This window comes from Panthera pardus, unplaced genomic scaffold (assembly GCF_024362965.1).
Source record: "Panthera pardus isolate Hobbes unplaced genomic scaffold, ASM2436296v1 HiC_scaffold_6, whole genome shotgun sequence".
NCBI lineage: Eukaryota > Metazoa > Chordata > Mammalia > Carnivora > Felidae > Panthera > Panthera pardus.
In genome coordinates this window covers 38,767,003-38,788,480 of record NW_026526991.1, presented here as the reverse complement: position 1 = coordinate 38,788,480, position 21,478 = coordinate 38,767,003, and the positions used below count along the sequence as shown (strand labels likewise).

Genomic DNA, 21,478 nt, shown 5'->3' with positions numbered 1-21,478 from the left:
CAAAGAGCAGAATGATATAATCTGACTTAGTTTTAGAGGATCACTTAAGCTGAAAAGCTAAGAGAAGAAACTGAGGTATTAAATTGGAGGATACTGCAATAATTCTGTCAAGAGATGACAGAGTTTAAACCAGGGTGGTAGCAGTGAAGGTTAGTAAAGGGGTTAGATCCTGGATTCTTCAAGGTACACCAACACAATTTGTTGTTAGTGTGGATGTAGGAAACAAAGAAAAGTCAAGTATGAATCAAAGGTTTCCCACCTGAGCAACTGGAAAAACTAAATTTTAAATATAAGAAATGTGAAGTTTAAGATGCCCTAACAGACATCTAATTGGAGATATCAAGTTGTCAGTTGGATTATCTGTGCTTGGAGAACAGAAAAGAGCCAAGATGGGCAAATACTATAATAAAATTATATGCCATAGGTATCTGAAACTTCATGCTAAAATCTTAACTCAATTTCCCTAGCCAGTCTGCTTGCTCCGTCTTATATTTACTATACCAAGTACCACTACTTACCTAGCACTTTACCACTTTACCAATTAGTTCAGACTGTCTTCTTGATGGTATCTTAGTTCATCACCATCTTAGTTCATGTCCTATATCCCACACTTTACTACTATTACTGACCTGTAACCATCTTATTTAAGATGCCTTCTACTGTTATTCAGAAAAGAAATTATAAAGTTGTAATTATGATACATTAAATGTAAACTTTTTAAAGTTTATTTATTTATTTTGAGAGAGAGAGAGACAGAGACAGAGAGAGACAGAGGGAGAGAGTCACAAGCAGGCTCCACACTGTCAGTGCAGAGCCCGATGTGGGGCTTGAACCCAGGAACTATGAGATCATGACCTGAGCTGAAATCAAGAGTCAGCTGCTTAACTAACTGAGCCACCCAGCTGCCCCTAAATATAACCTTTTTACTAAATGATTTTCCTCATGCTTTATTCTTTTACTATGTCTTTTAAAACATGAACCTCTTATATTATCTTTATCATTTTTGTCTTTGCCATCTTGAACATTTATATTATCTTTTACTATTCTAAATTTCCTCTGAACTTGAAATTAAAAAATATCTTTCTCAATTTATCTAATTTCATGCTATCCTTAGCTACTTGCAAAGCAATTACCTTTTTTCTGCTTCCAAATATGCTGTTATATGAATATTATGTAAAAACAAAACAACTCAAGTTTAAAATTAAAGTATGTGTGAAGGGAAATTTCTTATGCTTAAGAAAATCTAGTTAGAAAGAAAAACTCTTCTGTCATATTAAAATTTTTTTTTAAAATACTACTGATATAGACCCTGCTTTAGTTCATTAAAATTTAGAAAGAAGGAAAAAAAGAAGCCCTTATTATAGTACATATTACTTGTTTTCCAGTTCCATTGTTTTAAGTAGCTAGTGACCTTGAGAAAGCCATAACTTCTTTGAATATTAGTAGAATGGGTTAAGAACACGGATATTGAACCTAGACTGCTGGGTTTCAATCCCTTATCTGTGACTTACTAGCTCTATTATTTGGGGCAAGACACTTAAATCTATGCTAATATTCAGTTGAATTGTAAAAAAAAAAAAAAAAAAAAAAAAAAAAGAGGTAATGAAAGCACCTATCCTATAAGGTTGTTGTGAGGATTTAATTAATATATGTGAAATGCTTAAATCAGAAGTAAGCACCCAGGTGCTTCGCTAGCAGCTATCACTAGCAGCTCTAAATGCCTATGATTCTGCTCTCTTTCCTTGCTTTATGGTCTAACAGAAAGAAAATCCTATAATGCATTTACCTGGTCCTTAGCCCACCTACTATAAATGCAAGATTTCTGAACAATGAAAACAATATGTATCAAAACTAAATTGGATATAATATAATATAATAAAGTGATGAGATTAACATCTGTCACTACTATTGAAAACCAGTAAATGTAAGACTGAAACGTAGCCAAATCTCTTGGTAAGAAAAAATAAGAATAAACTGGAGTTTGGTCACAGCTAAGAGACACAAGACTGACTTGTGTCCCAAGCTAAATACAGACAATTGCATTACAATATAAACCAGAAATACTTTTAACTATTGTTCAATCTTCGAGATCAGGAATTGCATGCTCTGACTGTGCCAGTGGGGCACCACAAATCATTTCTAGTTTCAAAGGCAATTTCCTTAAGGATGACTAGTTACTGATCAAATATATTATATGAGAATTAGAGCTGGAAGAATTAGAAAATTTAAAATATGAAATAAAAACATATCAGGATAAACAATTTGAGTAATCTTATCAATGCAAGAGATATATTTAAGGGGCTCTTTTTAAAATTATTAAAATCTATCAGAGATATCCCTTCATTTTGTTTCTCTGAAATAAAGTTATGCTATAGAAATTCATGTATTCCCATTACATGAATAAAATGAACATCATGAAGTACTTCTAGGAGACACTCTTAATAAAATGCAGTATGCTAGTGATGGAGAGTGTGGGCTCAAGATACCTGTCACACTATTTGGGACTAAACTACAGTACTTACTTCCCACCCATATGATCTTTGGCAAATCACTGAGCCTCAATTTGTCATCTGTAAAATGGGGGTAAGAGTAGTAGTAATCTCTGAGAATTGTGCAGATGAAATGAAATCAAGCCCATTGCTCAATTTCTGGCACACATAATCAGACTTATTAGCGTTAGCTTTTCACTGTTCAGTTCCAGGGTCATCTCATCTATTATTCTCCCAGATTTACATTTTTCCATCCTGGTATCTCCTGAGTTCCAATAATGTACCAAACAATGTAATCTGGATGTCCTTTTGCTGCCGCAAACTCAATATATCCCCCAACTCACATACTCTCTAAATCTGTTCCTGCTTTGTCCCACATTTTCCCATATGAGTTTAGCCATCATTAATTCTTTTTTTTTTTTTAAGGGGGGGGGTGTCTTTTTAAAGTTTATTTTGAGAGAGAGAGAGAGAGAGAGTGAGAGAGAGAGAGAGAGAGAGAGAGAGAGAGAGAGAGAGAGAGAGAGAGAAAGAGAAGGCAGGTGAACAGGGGAGGGAGAGAAAATCATAAGCAGGCTCTGCATTGTCAGCATAGAGCCCAATGCGGGGCTTGAACTCACGAACTGAGAGATCATGACCTGAGCTGAAAGCAAGAGTCAAACGCTTAACTGACTGAACCACCCAGGTGCCCCTAACTATCATTAAGTCTTAAACTAAAAACTTCAGGATGCAAACAGGTGGCCTCAATTCTTCCTTTATCTCCACATTCAATTCTTCATCAAACTGTTTTAATTTTACCTTAATATCAAGACAGCCCTGCTCTTTTCTATCTTAAATGTAATTGCTTTGTTCTTATCATCTTTCAGCAGAACCAATTTAAGAGCCTTCTTCAAGGAAGATATGCCACCATGTACTTCCCATTCTAAATCATCCTCCAAAGTGCCATCAGCTGTACTACTAACAACCAAATCTAATCAGGCTCATTTCCTTCTTGGAGATCTTGGATGCATCTAATGCCTATAAAACGGATGTCCTTCGCCATCTGGCTCTAGCCCAATCTTTTCAGGTCTCAACTACTACTCATCTACTCCATTCTGACTTTCTATCTCCACTCCAATTCTAATGTGTTCTCTGCATATGCTATATCTCCAATTCCTTTTCTTTTGCACATGTTGATACTCCTGCCTGACATGCCTTTTCTGTCCACCAACTCCTTTCTCTGCTAAGCAAACTCATTCTCAAATGTCATCAATCTGAAACCTTTACTATTGAAAGTAGTTACTCATAGACTTTTCTGTTCTCCCACATTTTGTCCCTATCTATATTTTAGCACACAGCACACTACATTGTGAAGCTGTTTATACATCTGACACTTCTGCTATACTGTGAAATTCTTAAGAGTAAAGACTGTCTTGGGGCGCCTGGGTGGCGCAGTCGGTTAAGCGTCCGACTTCAGCCAGGTCACGATCTCGCGGTCCGTGAGTTCGAGCCCCGCGTCAGGCTCTGGGCTGATGGCTCGGAGCCTGGAGCCTGTTTCCGATTCTGTGTCTCCCTCTCTCTCTGCCCCTCCCCCGTTCATGCTCTGTCTCTCTCTGTCCCAAAAATAAATAAAAAACGTTGAAAAAAAAAATTAAAAAAAAAAAAAAAAAAAAAGAGTAAAGACTGTCTTGTTTCTTTATTTGTTGCTGTTTCTTGTTTTAATTATTATTTTTTTAACATTTATTTATTATTTTTTTGAGACAGAGCAGGAGCAGGGCAGGTTCATAGAGAGACACAGAATCTGAAGCAGACGCCAGGCTCTGAGCTGTTAGCGGGCTCAAACTCAAGAACCATGAGATCATGACCTGAGCCGAAGTCAGACGCTTAACCAATTGAGCCACCCAGGTGCCCCTGTTATTTTTCAATACCTAGCACTCAGAACATTTGCTGGCACATTCATCAACGCTGAAATCACTGTAATTAAAATCAGTCTTTGCAAGCAGCTTCCTTCATATATAAGGAAACCAAAGGCAAGAAGTTTTCAGTACATCTCCATGCCTTTCCTAGTTCATAATAATTACTAACTAATATTAGTATAAAAAGATTTATTTTAACTACGGTTTCCTTCATATATAAGGAAACCAAAGGCAAGAAGTTTTCAGTACATCTCCATGCCTTTCCTAGTTCATGATAATTACTAACTAATATTAGTATAAAAAGATTTATTTTAACTACGGTTTAACAGGAAATGGTGAGCTATCTAACTAGGCATTCATCACAGCCAGGTGGGCTGATAAGGTAGTATTTCTTTATAGGTTGTGATGCTTGTCTCTATTTGTCCAACTTCCTCAAGTCCTGAATATCCCATTATTCCAGAACACTGCCTAGAATAGAACATGCCTGTTAAAAGCTCTTCTGTGTTCTTATCCAAGTTCCAGTTTATAATTACTTATCTAATGTGTGCCCTGTTTCTCCTGGGCTCCAGGGGATCTTCAACTGCTTGTTAAAATGCCTCAAGTATATTTAGGCACTTAAATATCCTCTCAGCTTCAGTGTCTTAAGATTTTTTTAAACATTTAGTAGTTACAAATTTTCATAATCCCAAGGAATAAAAATCTCTTTATCAGAGACTAATTTAGCTTCTACTCCTTTGCTTCTATTTCATGATGAACGACACTTCAGTACAAGCCAACCTTCTAAACCAATATCCCATACTTTTAACACCTTAATAAAAGAGTTTTTGATAATACTCATTTAACCACTGCCTAAACAATGGAATTTGGTGGAAATCACACTAATTTTATTTAGCAGTACATATTAATTTTTTAAAATTTATTTATTTTATTTGGGGGGGGGGGGGCAGTACAAGCAGAGGAGGGGCAGGGAGAGAGGGGGAGAGGGAGGAATCCCAAACAGGTTCTGCACTTCAAACTTCCACACATGAACCGATCATGACCTGAGCCAAATTCCAGAGGTGGAAGCTTAACCAACTGAGCCACCCAGGTGCCCCCCATACATATTAATTTTTAATTGTGGTAAAATACACATAAAATTTACCATCTTAATAAACAATTTTAAGTATGCAGTTCAGTAGTGTTAAGTACATTTACATTTTTGTGCCATCTCTAGAACTCTTTTCATCTTGCAAAACTGAAATGCTACACCCATTAAACAACCACCCCCATTCCCACCTTGTGACAGCCATCATTCCACTCACTGTTTCTATTAGTCTGACTCTTGAAGTACCTCACGTAAGTGAAATCATAGTATTTGTCTTTTTGTGACTGGCTTTTTTCTGCTTATCATAATGTCCTCAAGGTGCATCCATACTACAGTATGTATCAGAATTTCCTTTTTAGTGAATAATAGTCCACTGTATGTTCATAACCACATTTTGTTTATTCACTTACCACCGAAAAGACACCTGGTTTACCTCCATCTTTTGGTTATTTGAATAAGACTGTTATAAAAATGGGTGCACAAGTATCTTTTGAAACCTTCCTTTTAACTTTCTGACTATATACCCCCCCCAAAAAAAAAAAAAAAAACAAAAAAAACCTGCTACATGGCACTTGGGTGGCTCAACTGCTTAAGTGTCCCACTCTTGGTTTCGGCTCAGGTCATGATTCTTACAGTCGTGAGATCAAGCCCCACGTCAGGCTCCCTGTGGAGGTGGAGCCTGCTTAGGATTCTCTCTTCCTCTCTCTCTGCCCCACCCCTGCTAACTCTCACTCTCTCAAAAAAAAAAAAAAAAAAAAAAGGATTTGCTAGATTATATATAAAGATATTATATATACATATAAAATATACATATTATATATTATATCTCAAGATACAATTCATACACCATTTACAGGACACCATTCAGTGGTTTTTAGTATATTTGCAGAGTTGTAAAACTATTACCATCATCAGTTTAAAACACTCATTATTCCTAAACAAAACTTTACCCATAAACAATCATTCTTCATCTATAAACTGATGTCTCCTACTAAATTTATATTTTTAGCCTATCTCTCTCTGTTCACATATTCAACTGCTTAAATATCAGCAAAACAAACTTGGCACATCTGAAAATAAAACCCTAAACTTTTCCCACAAACCCTACTTCCCCCACAATATTCACATCTCATTTACCCCTTCTTTCTTGCATACCAGACCCCTTAATCACTCAATATTCCTTAGCCAAACCTTCAAAATACATCTAAAATCTAACCTCTTCTCTTCACTTTGTTCACTACCACCTACTTCAGCCCTTACTTTCCTACAATCTATTCGCAACACAAAAGCCACAGAGATCCTTTCTAAAATAAGTCTGATCATAACCATCTACTTCTGCCCTTACTCTCCTATAATCTATTCTCAACACAACAGTCACAGAGATCCTTTCTAAAGTAGGTCAGATCATGTCACTCCTTTACCTCAATTCCTCACAGGCTCCCTACTTCACTCAGACTAAAAGCCAAAGTCCTTCCAATGGCCCACAAAGCTTTATGTGATATGGTTCACAGTTACCTCTGTGACATCATCTCCTTCCAGCCTCTTCCTTGTGCTGCTTGCTTCAGTCATACTAGCTTACTTGTTGTTTCTCTAAATATACCATACACCCTCCCCTCCTTGCACTTGCTGCTTCCTATCTGGAATGTTCTTTCCCAGACTCACATGATACATTCCCTTACCTATTCAGATCTTAGCCTAACTACCCACTCATCAGTGAGGACTTTTTGACCGCTCTATTTAAATTTGCAATGTATCTCATCACCCTGTGCATTTCCCTACACTCTTTGCCTACTTTATTTTCTCTCCCAAGTTTTTATTACCATATAATTTTATGTCTGATCCTACACCTTATGATATTTTTTCAGTTTTAACAGTATTAAAAAGATGTACAGTTGAGAATCATTTATTTTTTCAAATAGACTCACACTACATATATTGTTATGGAAGGTGATTTTTTTACTACTAAAACTATGATTTCTCCTTCAGTATCAAAAATTATTTTATTGAAAAAGTCAAGTACCATATTCTTCCTAAAACAGTTTTAAACATTTCTTCCATTTAGGTTGCTTTTATATTTATTACCTTGCCGATTAACTTCATTTTGAAGTAGCTCTTCCATTGCCTCCTCCTCAGCAATATCTAATGGTGTATCTCCTTCACTGTTGACAGCTCCTACATGTGCTCCCTGACCAATCAAAAATCTGTAAAATCAAAGAGAAGACAGTTAAGCAATGATGGTATCATTAAGACCAAATGCATAACCAATGAGGAAAATTCCTATGTAAGAGCAACAATAAGAACCAAGGATAGTAGATATACTAAGTTTTAAAAAAGTACCATAGAAGATGTTTTCCTGTTTTAAATTTGTATTTCCTAATATTTATATAATGTACACACATTGCTTTACTAATACAAAAATGTTAACATTTAATGATAATTAGAAAGTCTTTCGTAAGATCAGTTCAGATGACCTCCACTAAGATTTTTCATGATCTCCATATCGACTGCTTTCCTAACTGATCTCCATTTTCCCAGTCTCATGCCATATCCCACAGTTCTTAACCTGGGGTTGACAGACCATCAGAAGGCCACTGAACTGATGCATACATCTTAAAATATTGTTTATGCTCAACACAGTTTTGAAATTAAAGTATCGGTCTCTTTGTTTAATGTGTTACTAAACAAGCACATATATAACTATACCATAAATGTGTTTTTCTAATATTTTGATAAATGAAATCCAATATAATTGGTTTTCAATGTACTTTGTATTTTACTTTATACATCCAAAATACAATCTTGAGAAAAGTAACCACAGGCGTCATCAAATCTGACAAAAGGGATCCAGATATAAAAAGGTTAGGAATCTCTTCCACTGTGTCATCTATATACATCACCCAGAGTCACCTATTTAAAATGACTGGGGTCAATATCCTACTTAAAAGATTGTGGCATAGTTGTACCATACTAAGAGAAAACATACATGGCCCTCAATGATCTGGTTTTGTCTTCTTTTTCAGATTCATTTCTCTTCCATACTGTACCACATGTCAAGTTCCAACAATATGGAACTGCTCATAATGCCAGACTAAACTATGCTCCTTTGGCATTCCTGATTTTACGTTTCTATATATGAAGAATGGGCTTTTTTTCTCTATGTCCCTAACCACCTTAACTCTTACTCATATATATATTTTCATGACTATAAAAATATTCTCATTGTAAAAATAGTAAAACAAAAAAAATCCAGTTTTAAAAAAGGAAAAAAAGAACTCATAACTTTATATTTCTCCTTCTACTATTATGTTCCCTCACCAGAGATAAACATTATCTATAATATTTTTCCCGTAAGTTTACTATGAGTTGATATGTGTGAATGTAAACATATATACAGAGTCACTTTTGAGGTTCTTTTTGTAAGACAAAAACTAATGAGATTACTTTCAATGCACAGGAACCCGATGCATTATAACAGCTGAAAAATATTCCGCAGTATGGCTGAATCATACTTTTCTTTCATACTGTCCTCCTAATGGACATGTTCTTGAATATACACTTAACACTATCAATCTTTAAAAATTTTCCCAACATGATGGGGACCAAACTATTTCCTGATCACACATGAGGTTGAAAATATTCGGATATGTTTACTGGCACTTGTATTCTCTCCTTTTGTGAATTTATTTACATCTTTTGCTTGTATTTCTAATGTGTTCATTAATTCAACAAATACTTATGGGGTGTTTTTATAGACTGAATGTTTGTATCCCCCCAAATTTCATGTTGAAATCCTCACCTCCAATGTGATGGTATTAGCGGGGTGGGACTTTTGGTAAATAATTAGGCTTAGATGAAATAATGAGGGTGGTGCACCCATGATGGGATTACAGTTCTTACAGAAGAATAAGGGACTACAGCTCACTGCTTCTCTGCCATAAAGGACACAGCAAAATGGCAGCCATGTGCAAGGCAGGGAAAAAACTCTCACACCAGACACAGAATTGGCCAGCACCTTACCCTTGAACCCCGGAGTCTCTAGAACTATGAGAAACAAAGGCCTGTTGTTTATGCCACCTAATCTACGGTATTTTGTTATCCCACCCAAAGCTAAGACAGGTGTCTAGTAGGTGCTTGGTACTATATTACATGCCAAGAATACATTCGTAAGCAAAAACAGGCCTTTTCTTCAAAGAGCTTACAGTCCAGTAAAAGAGATTATTCAAAGAGTTAGATTACTGTAAAATTTTGGTAAATCTGATAACAGAGAATTTTGTGGTGTCTAAGAGTGAATAATAGGATAATCTGATTCAGTGAGATCAGGAAAGGATTCTCTGAAGAATATGTACGTGTACGGAAGGAAAGTGTGTTCCAGGTTAAGAGAGAATAAAAGGCACCAAATAACCCTGTGACAGTAAGTATATATGGTCTACAACGGCCTGGTTCATTTTTCTGAAAGAATGTATCAATCTCTATGTACTTCTTAAACACACACACACACACACACACACACACACACACAGTCAATGAGTGTCTATTTTTCTAAGATGGTCTATGATAAGGAATGTGTTTCAAAAAGATCACTTTGTGCAATACGAAAAATGAATTAGAATTTAGTACCAAAGTAGGCAGATCAGTTAAGGAGCTACTACAGTTAGTACAAAAGAATTATGTTGGAAGCTTGAATTTAATGGAAGAAATGGGTAAATTCCAGAGATGCCCAGGAGATACTGAGAGATCAGTTGGAAATGAGAAGGGAGTGTGAGGAAGGTATCTAGGATAAACTGAAGTTCTTGACTAGTATGATATGATAGATGGTGATGCTAATTAATGATATACAAAAAACTAAGTTACTTCCTGCATCCGATTAATAGATATGTTACAAATATTTCTTCCATATTGTCCCTGCATTTAAGAAAATTTTTTTTACAGTATTTTGTATATTACTAAGTTTAAACGTTATGTAAAGTCAGGTCTGTCAAACTTTTGCTTTAAGAGGGCTTTTATCATCTTATTACACTGATCTATGTAGAGATGTAATTTTTAGACACACAGAGAAAAATGAAAGAATATATACTATAAAATTAACAATGATTGTCTCTAAGTGGTAATTAGGAGGGATTTTTATTAGCAGGTTTTTTTGGGGGGGGGGTAAGGATTTTTTGTTATCCAAGTTTTCTGCAGAAAGTTTATTTTGTATATGTGTATCAGAGCACAAAAGTAGCTACCATACCATTTTGTAGCCTGATGATTTTACACTGAATAATACATTGTAAACATTTCTCCCTCTACAAGGTAATGTTTCAATTTTTATGATCTTCATGGGACTTCTACAAAAAAGTCATACTTGAATTGAAGCAACTTTTTACGTTTCAGAGTTTTAAAAAAATGTACTAAAAACTAAATAATATATACTACGAATAAGTAAATGAATCTGGAGCAAAAGAGAAAAAAAGATATAAGTGGTATAATAAACTATGCTATATGCGCCACGAAAATATGTAATTAATCTGCCAGGCAAAATATCAACCAAACAATCAGGCAGATTTATATAAAACCACTCTGTTTTGCTTAGGGAGAAATCACTCACAGGATATAAAGAATGAGAATAAAGGAGCACCGCAGAGTAGCTTCAGTGCTTGCAGCAGAGGGAGCTACAGGGGAAGCAGAGTCCCAAGGAAGTATCAGGTCAAAGCCAAATACAGACAACCCCAAATTTATATAAACAGGAAGGATGTTAAGAGACACTAACAAGAGTAAAGTTCCATAACTACTGGCAGGAAACTGAGAGCCTGGAGCAATCCCTGAGCCAAAAGATTAGGTGTATGTATATGTACTCACACAATTCACAAAAATCTGTACTCTAGCACTGTCATTTGCAGATATAAACTTTAAAAAAGATACACAAAAAAATAAATCAATCAGATCCCATAGCGTTAATTCTTACCTACCGTGAATAATCTCAAAAAGCCATTCAAAGATTGGTTATGTGGAAAAAAACAAACAAACATAAATATTTAAGTTCTGTAGACTTGCAGATAGGCTCCCAACTCTGCCTCCTGACAGCTGAGTGTGACACTCACTAACTTAAAACATTTGAAGACAAGACATACTACAGGGCTGTGTGAAGTTTAAATGAATTACTAAAAATAAAATTAAAACTCTATCTTTTACTCCATCTTGCAAAATCATCACATTTAGAAAGCAATGTTTAAGATAAAGTGAAAATAGTACAGGCTATCTGGAATACCAGAAATTGAATTTGAGGGGCCCTGGAGATACTGAAAACAGATGGCTATATTTCCTTCAGGAGAAAAAAAAAAAAAAAAAAAAGCTGGAGTACTATAAGCAGTTCATGTGACTGCTAATTAGGAAAATATATATTTACTTTAACATGTCTTGCTAAAAAAAGAGCAGATTTCACATAGAAGTCCCAAACTGAAAATCAGAAAACTGGGCTGTTTCTCAACTAAGTTTTTTTGAATGCTTTAGAATGAAAAAAAATTTTTTTTTAAAAAAGGGCAAGGTTTTATTGCCTTAACAATGTTTAATGATTTCCTCAAGCAATACAAAGGAGTGCAACATAGGAGATGCCTATAAATGATGAAATTCTTTATAAATGGTTGAAGTGAAAAATGTTAAACTGCCAGGTTTATTGAGATTCATAATCTAGCAACTGAGTCAATAATTTTTTTTTTTTTTTGAGAGAGTATAAGTGGGGGAGAAGTGAGGAGGAATGGAGGGGGGTGGGAGGAGCGAGGGAGGGAGGGTGGGAAGGGGGGGAGAGAGAAAATGAGAGAGAAAATGAGAGAGAAAATGAGGGGGGGGGAAGGGAGAGAATCTAAAGCAGGCTCCATACTTAGTACAGAGCTTTGATTCGGGGTTCAATCCCATCACCCTGGGATCATGACCTGAGCCTAAATCAGGAGCTGGACACACAACTGATACTCCAAGTTAATTGATAATCTTGGACAAATAAATTAATAGACCTCAAAATCAAGACATGATCCAAATGGAGTTTGACAAAATTATTCGTACATGTCCTAATTTAAAAATCTGACAAAAGGTGTAAAGTTGTTAATCACGTTATTGGTTCCAACTTGAATATGGTACATTAGATAAATTTGCAGGATTCTATTCAGGTTAAAATTATTCAATGTTAACTGAATTTGGAAGATAAATGTTGACAGTGTCTATTAATTATCTTGGTTTATGAGTTTTGCCAAAAACCATCCATAGAAGAGACTGAGAGAAAGGGAAATAGTTCATTTGAAAATTTTGAGATTTTAATTAAAATTGCCTTTAATTTTAGAAGCTAATGAGAACACAGTGGTCAGAGACAAGGAGGAAGTAACTCTATCAGCAAGAGCTGAATATGTACTGTCCAAATTTAATGTATATTGACTTTATTCACTGTAGGAAAACTAGTATGAAAGAGTCATTATAACTTATACATCAACTTTTCATGTATTCAATACATGAATCTTTAAAAAGGAGAGAGTTAGTTCAGGCTTAAAAAGGAAGGAAATTCTATCACACAGATAAACCACAAGATCACTGTGCTAAGCAATATAAGATAGTCACAAAAGGACAAATAGTGTCCTTTTAAAAGTGTCAAAATCACAGAAACAAAATAGAAAGTTGGTTACAAGGGCTGGCAGTCAAGGCAAGGGGGAATAAGTGTTTAGTGTGCAGAACTTCAGTATTACAAGATAAAAAAAATTCTAGAGAGCTGTTGCACAACAATGTGAATATATCTGACACTACTGAACTGTAACCATTCAAAATGGTTAAAATGGTAAATCTAGTATTATGTGTTTTTACCACAATAAAAAAATTTTTTTTTAATCAGAAAGTTGGAAGGATATCACTGGAGTAGTTGTTTCCTGAAAAGTCTTTTCAAAAGGAGTTACTCAAGCTATCGAAATTATGAACTACCTGAACTTTTCAAAGATTAGTAAGTAGAACATCACACTATTAACTTCAGAAATAAATGCTATTTCTTTTGGAAGTCTCTGAGCAACAAAAATCCTAAAATAAGTATAAATAGCCTTAAGTGTTTTCAGTGGGAATGCACTTTGCTATTTCATTCTTGTAGTTCTATACCACAATGAAAAATAGTTGAAAATAGTGGTAAGAATCCAAAGAACAGTTCTGACTTGGGACTTCTAAGTTTTTTTTTTCTTTTTTTCTTCTTTTTTGGCTTAAATAGTTAGGAACTTTATTGGTTCACACAATTGGAAGTTCAGAGGTAGACTGAACTTCGGGTTTGGTTGAAACTCACTTCAACAATGTTATCAAGTACCCAGAATAGTATTAGTTCTATCCCAAGGTGATTTCCTCATGGTTATAGGATGATAGTAACAACTAGAGCTACGTGCTTCTTTGTCTAAAAATAAAAAATGTCTTTTTTATTTTTCTAACGACTCTCACTTACGAATGAGAAAACATTTCCCAGAAGCCTCCAAGGAATCTTATTGGCATGTCTCATTGGCCTAGATGCACAGTTATGTGCCTATTCCTAAACCAGCCTATTTCTAAAGGAATGCCATATGCTGACTAGTTAAGCATTGGTTCCTAGACTAATTATAGGCAAGAAGGATCAGATTTTCTTCATTGAGTTAGATTTATCAGGTTCTGCCTCAGTTGCCCAGGTTAATTCCTTAAACTACATGACTGATGCACAATGTCAGGAGGTGGGATGTTGAAGAGATGACCTCAGTGTATATTGCACAAGTGGAAACCAACATTAAGGGATAAAGGACAAATGTTAAAATACAAACATGAAATAGGCCAATTCAGAGCTGGACTTTGGCTGGAGTGCGCCTTTTTGGTACAATCTGGCCAGCATGACTCCATGTGAAAGAGAAGCTTCATCAACCAGTAGCTCACATTTTTGACTTAATATTTCTTCTATATGTATGATTCAGCAGATCCCCTTATCTAAATATTTCTTTTCCTTATTTTACAATCATTTCTCAAAAATTAAATTTCCTGCCAGCATCCTGAAAATGGAAATATCACACATTCATATACTTTGAAAGTACTAAGTATTTTACAAAATTAAGAATTTTAAATTTTAAACTGTCAATAATATTTACAGAGTTTGGTTTAGATATAGCTCTACACTAATCCTTGGAAGACTAAGCATTTCACATTTAATACAATTTCCATTTATTTTATTTTTTAATTTACATCCAAGTTACTTAGCATAGATGTGCAATAACGATTTTGGGAGTAGAATCCAGTGATTCATCCCCTACATGTAACACCCAGTGCTCATACCAACAAGTGTCCTCCTTAATGCCCCTTGCCCATTTAGCCCATCCCTCCTCCCACAACCCCTCCAGCAGTTTGTTCTCTATATTTAAGAGTCTCTTATGTTTTGTCCCCCTCCCTGATTTTATATTATTTTTGCTTTCTTCCCTTATGGTCATGTTTTGTATCTTAAATTACACGTATGAGTGAAGTCATATGATACTTGCTTTTCTCTAATTTCACTTAGCATAATATACCCTAGTTCCATCCACATTGTTGCATATGGCAAGATCTCATTCTTTTTGATTGCTGAGTAATACTCCACTATATATATGTACCACATCTTCTTTATCCATTCATCTGTCGATGGACATTTGGGCTCTTCCCATACTTCGGTAATTGTCGATGGCACTGCTATAAACACTGAGGTGCAAGTGCCCCTTTGAAACAGCACCCCTGTATCCCTTGGATAAATACCTAGTAGTGCAATTGCTGGGTCGTAGAGTAGTTCTATTTTTAATTTTTTGTGGATCCTCCATACTGTTTTCCAGAGTGGCTGCAACAGTTTGCATTACCATCCGCAATGCAAAAGGGTTCCTCTTTCTTCACATACTTGCCAGCATCTGTCATTGCCTGAGTTGTTCATTTTAACCATTCTGACTGGTGTGAGGTGGTGTCTCATTGTGGTTTTGATTTGTATTTCTCTGATGATGAGTGATACTGAGTTTTCTCATGTGTCTGTTGACCATCTGGAAGTCTTCTTTAGAAAAGTGTCTATTTATGTCTTTTGCCCATTTCTTCACTGGGTTATTTGTTTTTGGGTGTTGAGTTTGATAAGTTATAGATTTTGGATACTAACCCTTTATCTGTTATGTCATTTGCAAATATCTTCTCCCACTCTGTCCGTTGCCTTTTAGTTTGGCTGGTTGTTTCCTTTGCCTGCAGAAGCTTTTTATCTTGATGAGGGCCCAATAGTTCATTTTGGCTTTTGTTTCCCTTCTCTCTGGAGACATGTTGAGTAAGAAGTTGCTATGGCCAAGGTCAAAGAGGTTTTTGCCTGCTTTCTCCTCAAGGATTTTGATGGTTTCCTGTCTTATGTTTAGGTCTTTCACCCATTTTGAGTTTATTTTTGTGTATGGTTTACGAAAGTGGTCCAGATTCATTCTTCTGCATGTTGCTGTCCAGTTTTCCTAACACCATTTGCTGCCTTTATTCCACTGGATATTCTTTCCTGCTTTGTCAAAGATTAGTTGGTCATTCATTTGTGGGCCCATTTCTGTATTCCCTATTCTGTTCCATTGATCTAAATGTCTGTTTTTGTGCTAGTCCCATACTGTCTTGATGATTACAGATTTGTAGTACATCTTGAAGTCTGGAACTGTGATGCCTCCAGCTTTGTTTTTTTCAGAACTGCTTTGGCTTTTGTGTGTGTGTGTGTGTGTGTGTGTGTGTGTGTGTGTGTGGTTCCATACAAATTTTAGGATTGTTTCTTCTAGCTCTGTGGAGAATGCTGGTGTTATTTTGATAGGGATTGCGGTGAATATGTAGATTGCTTTGGGTAGTATCAACATTTTAACAATGTTTGTTCTTCCAATCCATGAGCATGGAATATTTTTCCATTTTTTGTGTCTTCAATTTCTTTCATAAGCTTTCTACAGTTTTCATAAGCAGGAAAGAATATCCAATGCAATAAAGACAGCAAATGGTGTTGGGAAAACTGGACAGCAACATGCAGAAGAATGAATCTGGACCAGTTTCTTACCATACACAAAAATAAACTCAAAACGGATGAAAGACCTAAACACAAGACAGGAAGCCATCAAAATAGATTTTTCACCTCTTTGGTTAGGTTTATTTCTAGGTATTTAACGGTTTTTGGTGCAACTGTAAATGGGATCGATTCCTTGATTTCCCTTTCTGCTGCTTCATTATTGGTGTACAGAAATGAAACCAATTTTGGTGCATTGATTTTATATCCGGCAACTTTGCTGAATTCATGAATCAGTTCTAGTAGTTTTTTGGTGTAATCTTTTGGATTTTCCATACAGAGGATCATGTCATCTGCAAAGAGTTAAAGTGTGACCTCCTCCTTGCTGATTTGGATGCCTTTTTATTCCTCTGTGTTGTCTGACTTCTGAGGCTAGGACTTCCAATACTATGTTGAAAAACAGTGGCGAGAGTGAACATCCACGTCGTGTTCCTGATCTTAGGGAGAAAAGCTCTCAGTTTTTCCCACTGAGGATGATATTAAAGGTGAGTTTTTCATATATGGTTTTTATGATCTTGAGGTATGACCCTTCTATCTCTATTTGCTTGAGGGGTTTTTAATCAAGAAAGGACACTGTATTTTGTCAAATAAGCATTTTGTCAAATGCTTTCTCTGCGTCTATTGACAGGATCACGTCATAGGCCTCATAGGATGAGTTTGGAAGTTTTCCTTCCATTTCTATTTTTTTTGGAAAAGCTTCAAAAGAATAGGTGTTAACTCTTCTTTAAATGGTTTGGTAAAATTCCTCTGGAAAGCCACACAGCTCTGGACTCTTGTTTTTTGGGATGTTTTTGATTACTAATTCAATTTCTTTACTGGTTATTGATCTGTTAAAATTCTCTACTTCTTCATGTTTCAGTTTTGGTAGTTTATATGTTTCTAGGAATTTTTCCATTTCTTCAAGATTGCCCAATTTACTGGCATACAATTGCTCATAATAATCTCATTATTGTTTGTATTTCTGCTGTGTTGGTTGTGATTTCTCCTCTTTCATTCTTGACTTTATTTATTTGGGTCCTTTCCTTTTTATTTTTGATCAAACTGGCTACAGGTTTATCAATTTTGTTGATTCATTCAAAGAACCAGCCATGGGTTTCACTGATCTGTTCTAGTGTGTGTGTGTGTGTGTGTGTGTGTGTGTGTGTGTGTGTGTGGTCAAGCATTGATTTCTGTTCTAATCTTTATTATTTCCCATCTTCTACTGGTTTGGGGTTTTATTTGCTGTTCTTTTTCCAGCTCGTTAAGGTGTAAGGTTAGGTTGTGCATCTGAGACCTTTCTTCCTTCTTAAGGAAGGCCTGTATTGCTATATACTTCCCTCTTATGACTGCCTTTGCTGCATCCCAGAGCTTTTAGGCTGTTATGCTACCATTCTCATTGGCTTCCATGTACTTAATTTCCTCTTTGTTAGTCCATTCGTTTTTCAGTAGGATGTTCTGTAAATCTGCAAGTATTCATTGTCTTTCCTAATTTTTTCTCGTAATTGACTTCGAGTTTCACAACATTGTGGTCTGAAAATATGCATGGTATGATCTTGATCTTTTTTAACTGTCGAGGGCTGATTTGTGACCCAGTATGTGATATATTCCAGGGAATTTCCATGTGCACTTGAGAAGAGTGTGTATTCTGCTTTAGGATGAAATGTTCTGAATATATCTGTTAAGTCCATCCAGTCCAGTGTGTCATTCAAAGCCATTGTTTCTTTGTTGATTTTCTGTTTAGATGATCTGTCCATTGCGGTAAGTGGGTGTTGAAGTCCCTTACTATTATGGTATTATTATCAATGAGTTTCTGTATGTTTGTGATTAATTGATTTATATATTTGGGTATGAAGAGTTTTCTTAAAAACAGCAGCTCTTCATTCGGGACTTGACAAATGTTATTCCACATCCATGGTTTCTGATGAGAAATCTGTTGTCATTCAAGTTTCCCTCCTTATAGTATCGTTTCTTTCTCAATGCTATGAAGACTTTTTTCTTTAGTTTTCAGAGGTTTGTATAGAAGATGTCCTTGTGTGGAGTGCTTTGTTTTATCCTGTCTGTAATTTTGTTTTTAATGTTTATTTATTTTTGAAAGAGAGGGAGAGACAGAGCATGAGTTGGGGAGGGGCAGAGAGAGAGGGAGACAAAGATTCCAAAGCAGGCTCCAGGCTCTGAGCTGTCAGCACAGAGCCCGATGCGGGGCTCGAACTCATGAACTGCAAGATCACGACCTGAGCTGAAGTCAGACGCCCAACTGAGCCACCCAGGCAGCCCTGGAATTTTTTTTTAATGTTTATTTTCTTTTTAAAAAGTTTTTTAAGTTTATTTTTGAGAGACAGTGAGCACGGGGGTGGGGGGAGCAAAGAGGGAGACAGACACAGATTCCAAAGCAGGCTCCAGGCTCCGAGCTGTCAGCACAGAGCCCAATGTGAGGCTTGAACCCATCGAGCCATGAGATCATGACCTGAGCTGAAGTTGGACACTTCACCGACTGCACCACACAGGAACCGCATTTTATTTTTGAGACAGAGACAGCATGAGTTGGGGAGGGGCAGAGAGGGAAAAAGAGAGAGAATCCCAAGGAGGCTCCACATCACCAGCACAGAGCCTGATGTGGGGCTTGAACTCATGAACTGTGAGATCATGACCCGGGCCAAAATCAAGAGCTGGGTGCTTAACCAACTGAGCCACCCAGGCACCCCTATCTTGTCTGGAATTTGGTGGCTTCTTGAACCTGTAGGTTTATATATTTTGCCAACTTTAAGTTTTTAGCTATCACTTACCATTTCATGCAATAATTTTCCAGTCATGCCTTGTTACTCCTCTTCTGGGACTCCAATGGCACAAATGTTAGCTCTTTGTTATAGCCCCACAAGTCCCGAAGGCTTTATTCATTTTATTTTACTCCATTTCCTCTCTGTTGTTTAGATATGGTAATCCCCACTTATCTATTATTCAGTTTACTAATTCTTTCTTCTATCACCTCCATTCTACTCTTGAGCTTATCTGTTTTTATTTTGGTTGTTAGATTTTTCAGTTCAAAAATTCCCATTGGATTCTTATTTTTTTTTTTTTTGCAGATTTTCTTTTTGCTGAGACCCTTAATTTTTTTGTTTCAAGCATGCTCATAATTGGCTTGTTGAAGTATTTTTATGATAGCTGCTCTACGATCTTTGTCACATAGCTTTTTTTATTTTTTTAAGTAGGCTCCACACCCAATGCAAGGCTTGAATTCATGACCCTGAGATCAAGGCCTGAGCTGAGATCAAGAGTTGACACTTCACCTACTGAGCCACCCAGGCACCCCTTTGTCAGATAATTTTAAGAGTAGTAGCTTTGTCATCTCCATGTTGGTCTCTACTGGCTGTCTTTTTTCATTCAATTTGAGAATTTCCTTTGTATGACAACTGATTTTCAATCAAAATCTGGACACTTTGGGTATTATGTTAAGAGAGACACTCTAGATCATGCTTAAATCTTCTATGTTAGCTGGCTTTGTTTGGCTCTGCTGTAGCAAAGGAAGCTGGGAGGTACTATCTCATTACCATGAAGTGGGAGCAGAAGTCTAGGTTCCCCACTCAGCCTCCACTGACACCAGAGATGAGGTGGTGGCTTCTAGCCTAGCCTTACTTCTAGTTCACCATCAAGCCTTCACTGACATCTCCCTTGATGAGAAGAGTATGAATGCTTCACTACTACTCCCCATGTGGCCTCCAGTGACAATATATAAGGGGAGGAGGTAGGCATCTTTACTTGTGGGTGATGGTGAAAGTATTCATTCTCCACTAGGTCTCTTCTGACACACTCCAAGATGGAACTGGTTGGTATCTACTACAGTGTGTGTTGCGGGGGTGGGGGGGGCGGCGCTAGTTAACCATTTGGCGGGGATTAAAGTCTTGGCTGGCTATGTATGTGGCCTAATCTGACATTACTGCAGGAGGGGTGTTGGTGCACATCAATATAGTCTGGTAAGGGTGGAGGTCTACACTCCCTACCTATCCTTTGCTGGTGAGATCGTGTGGGAGAACAGTTTTTTTCCTTTGGACTTTGTCTGATTAAATAGAGTAGTGGTTGTTGTTGTTATTACAAATTTTCTGTCTTGCTAATGTGCCCCTCTATTATGATGATGATGATGATGATGATGATGATGATGATGATGATGATGTTTCTGTTTTGCTAGTGTGCCCCTCTCCTAGTATTTGGCTAAAGAAATTAAGCTTTTTGTTGGGACTTCTTTTTTTGGGGTGCCCATTGGTGCTTCTGGGTTATCAGCTTCTCCAGCTCAAAGTGTGGGATATATGACGCAACATGAAAAGCCAGAAAATTCTCTCCTATGTCATTCTTTGGGTCCTGTGATGCCTAGCCATTCTGCCTTCTCTCGACCTCTCATGAGCTTATGTTTTATATATAATATTCAGGTTTTAGTAGTTCTTAGAAGGAAAAACAAGGGAAAACTGTGTCTAGTCTATCTTCTCAGAAGCAGAAATTCTCTCTCATTTTTAATTGTTGAATTACGATGCTTAGAACATTACCAATTTTAACCTTAGTTTTTTATAATTTATCAAAACCCTAAAGGCAAAAAGTATTATTTTTGTATATAAGTCATGTTATCAGTCCAATTGGTTAGTACTGATACCTTGCCAAATACTTTGCTTAACTTCTGACATCATGGTTCCATAATTCTGCTATAGATACAATTACTTATGCCAATAGCAAAGACCAGGCTAATACTTGTGAGAAAAATGAATCTGTGACAGTGGGGTCTATCTTCCAGTTGTCTAGGAACCTGGATTGTCATTAGTTTAAAAAAAAAAACCCTCAAAATGTGGGAAAGTATTTAAATTCCTCTATTCTCTTTGCGAAGCCACCTTTAAATACAGGAAGTCCTCAAAGTTCTCTCTTTAGCATTTCCTATTTCTCTCAATTACTCCCCAGACCAATGACTCTATACTGCTTTGATAATACACTAAGTCCTGAAAAGGCATATTTATTTAAATTAATTATATATACT

General features: G+C 36.4%; 1 protein-coding gene across 8 annotated transcripts in view; it reads right to left on the bottom strand.

The window, feature by feature from the left end:
• PPP1R12A (protein phosphatase 1 regulatory subunit 12A) overlaps positions 1–21,478 on the bottom strand; it is a 160,660-nt gene that overhangs the window by 75,938 nt on the left and 63,244 nt on the right. For all 8 annotated transcript variants that reach the window (XR_008419619.1, XM_019455200.2, XM_019455198.2 and 5 more), the window contains exon 3: positions 7,548–7,666. Coding sequence is in view for 7 of the 8 variants with exons in the window: in XM_019455200.2 (XP_019310745.1) it covers positions 7,548–7,666 (119 nt within the window). In the remaining variant the exon portion in view is untranslated. The remainder of the gene's footprint in view (positions 1–7,547; positions 7,667–21,478) is intronic.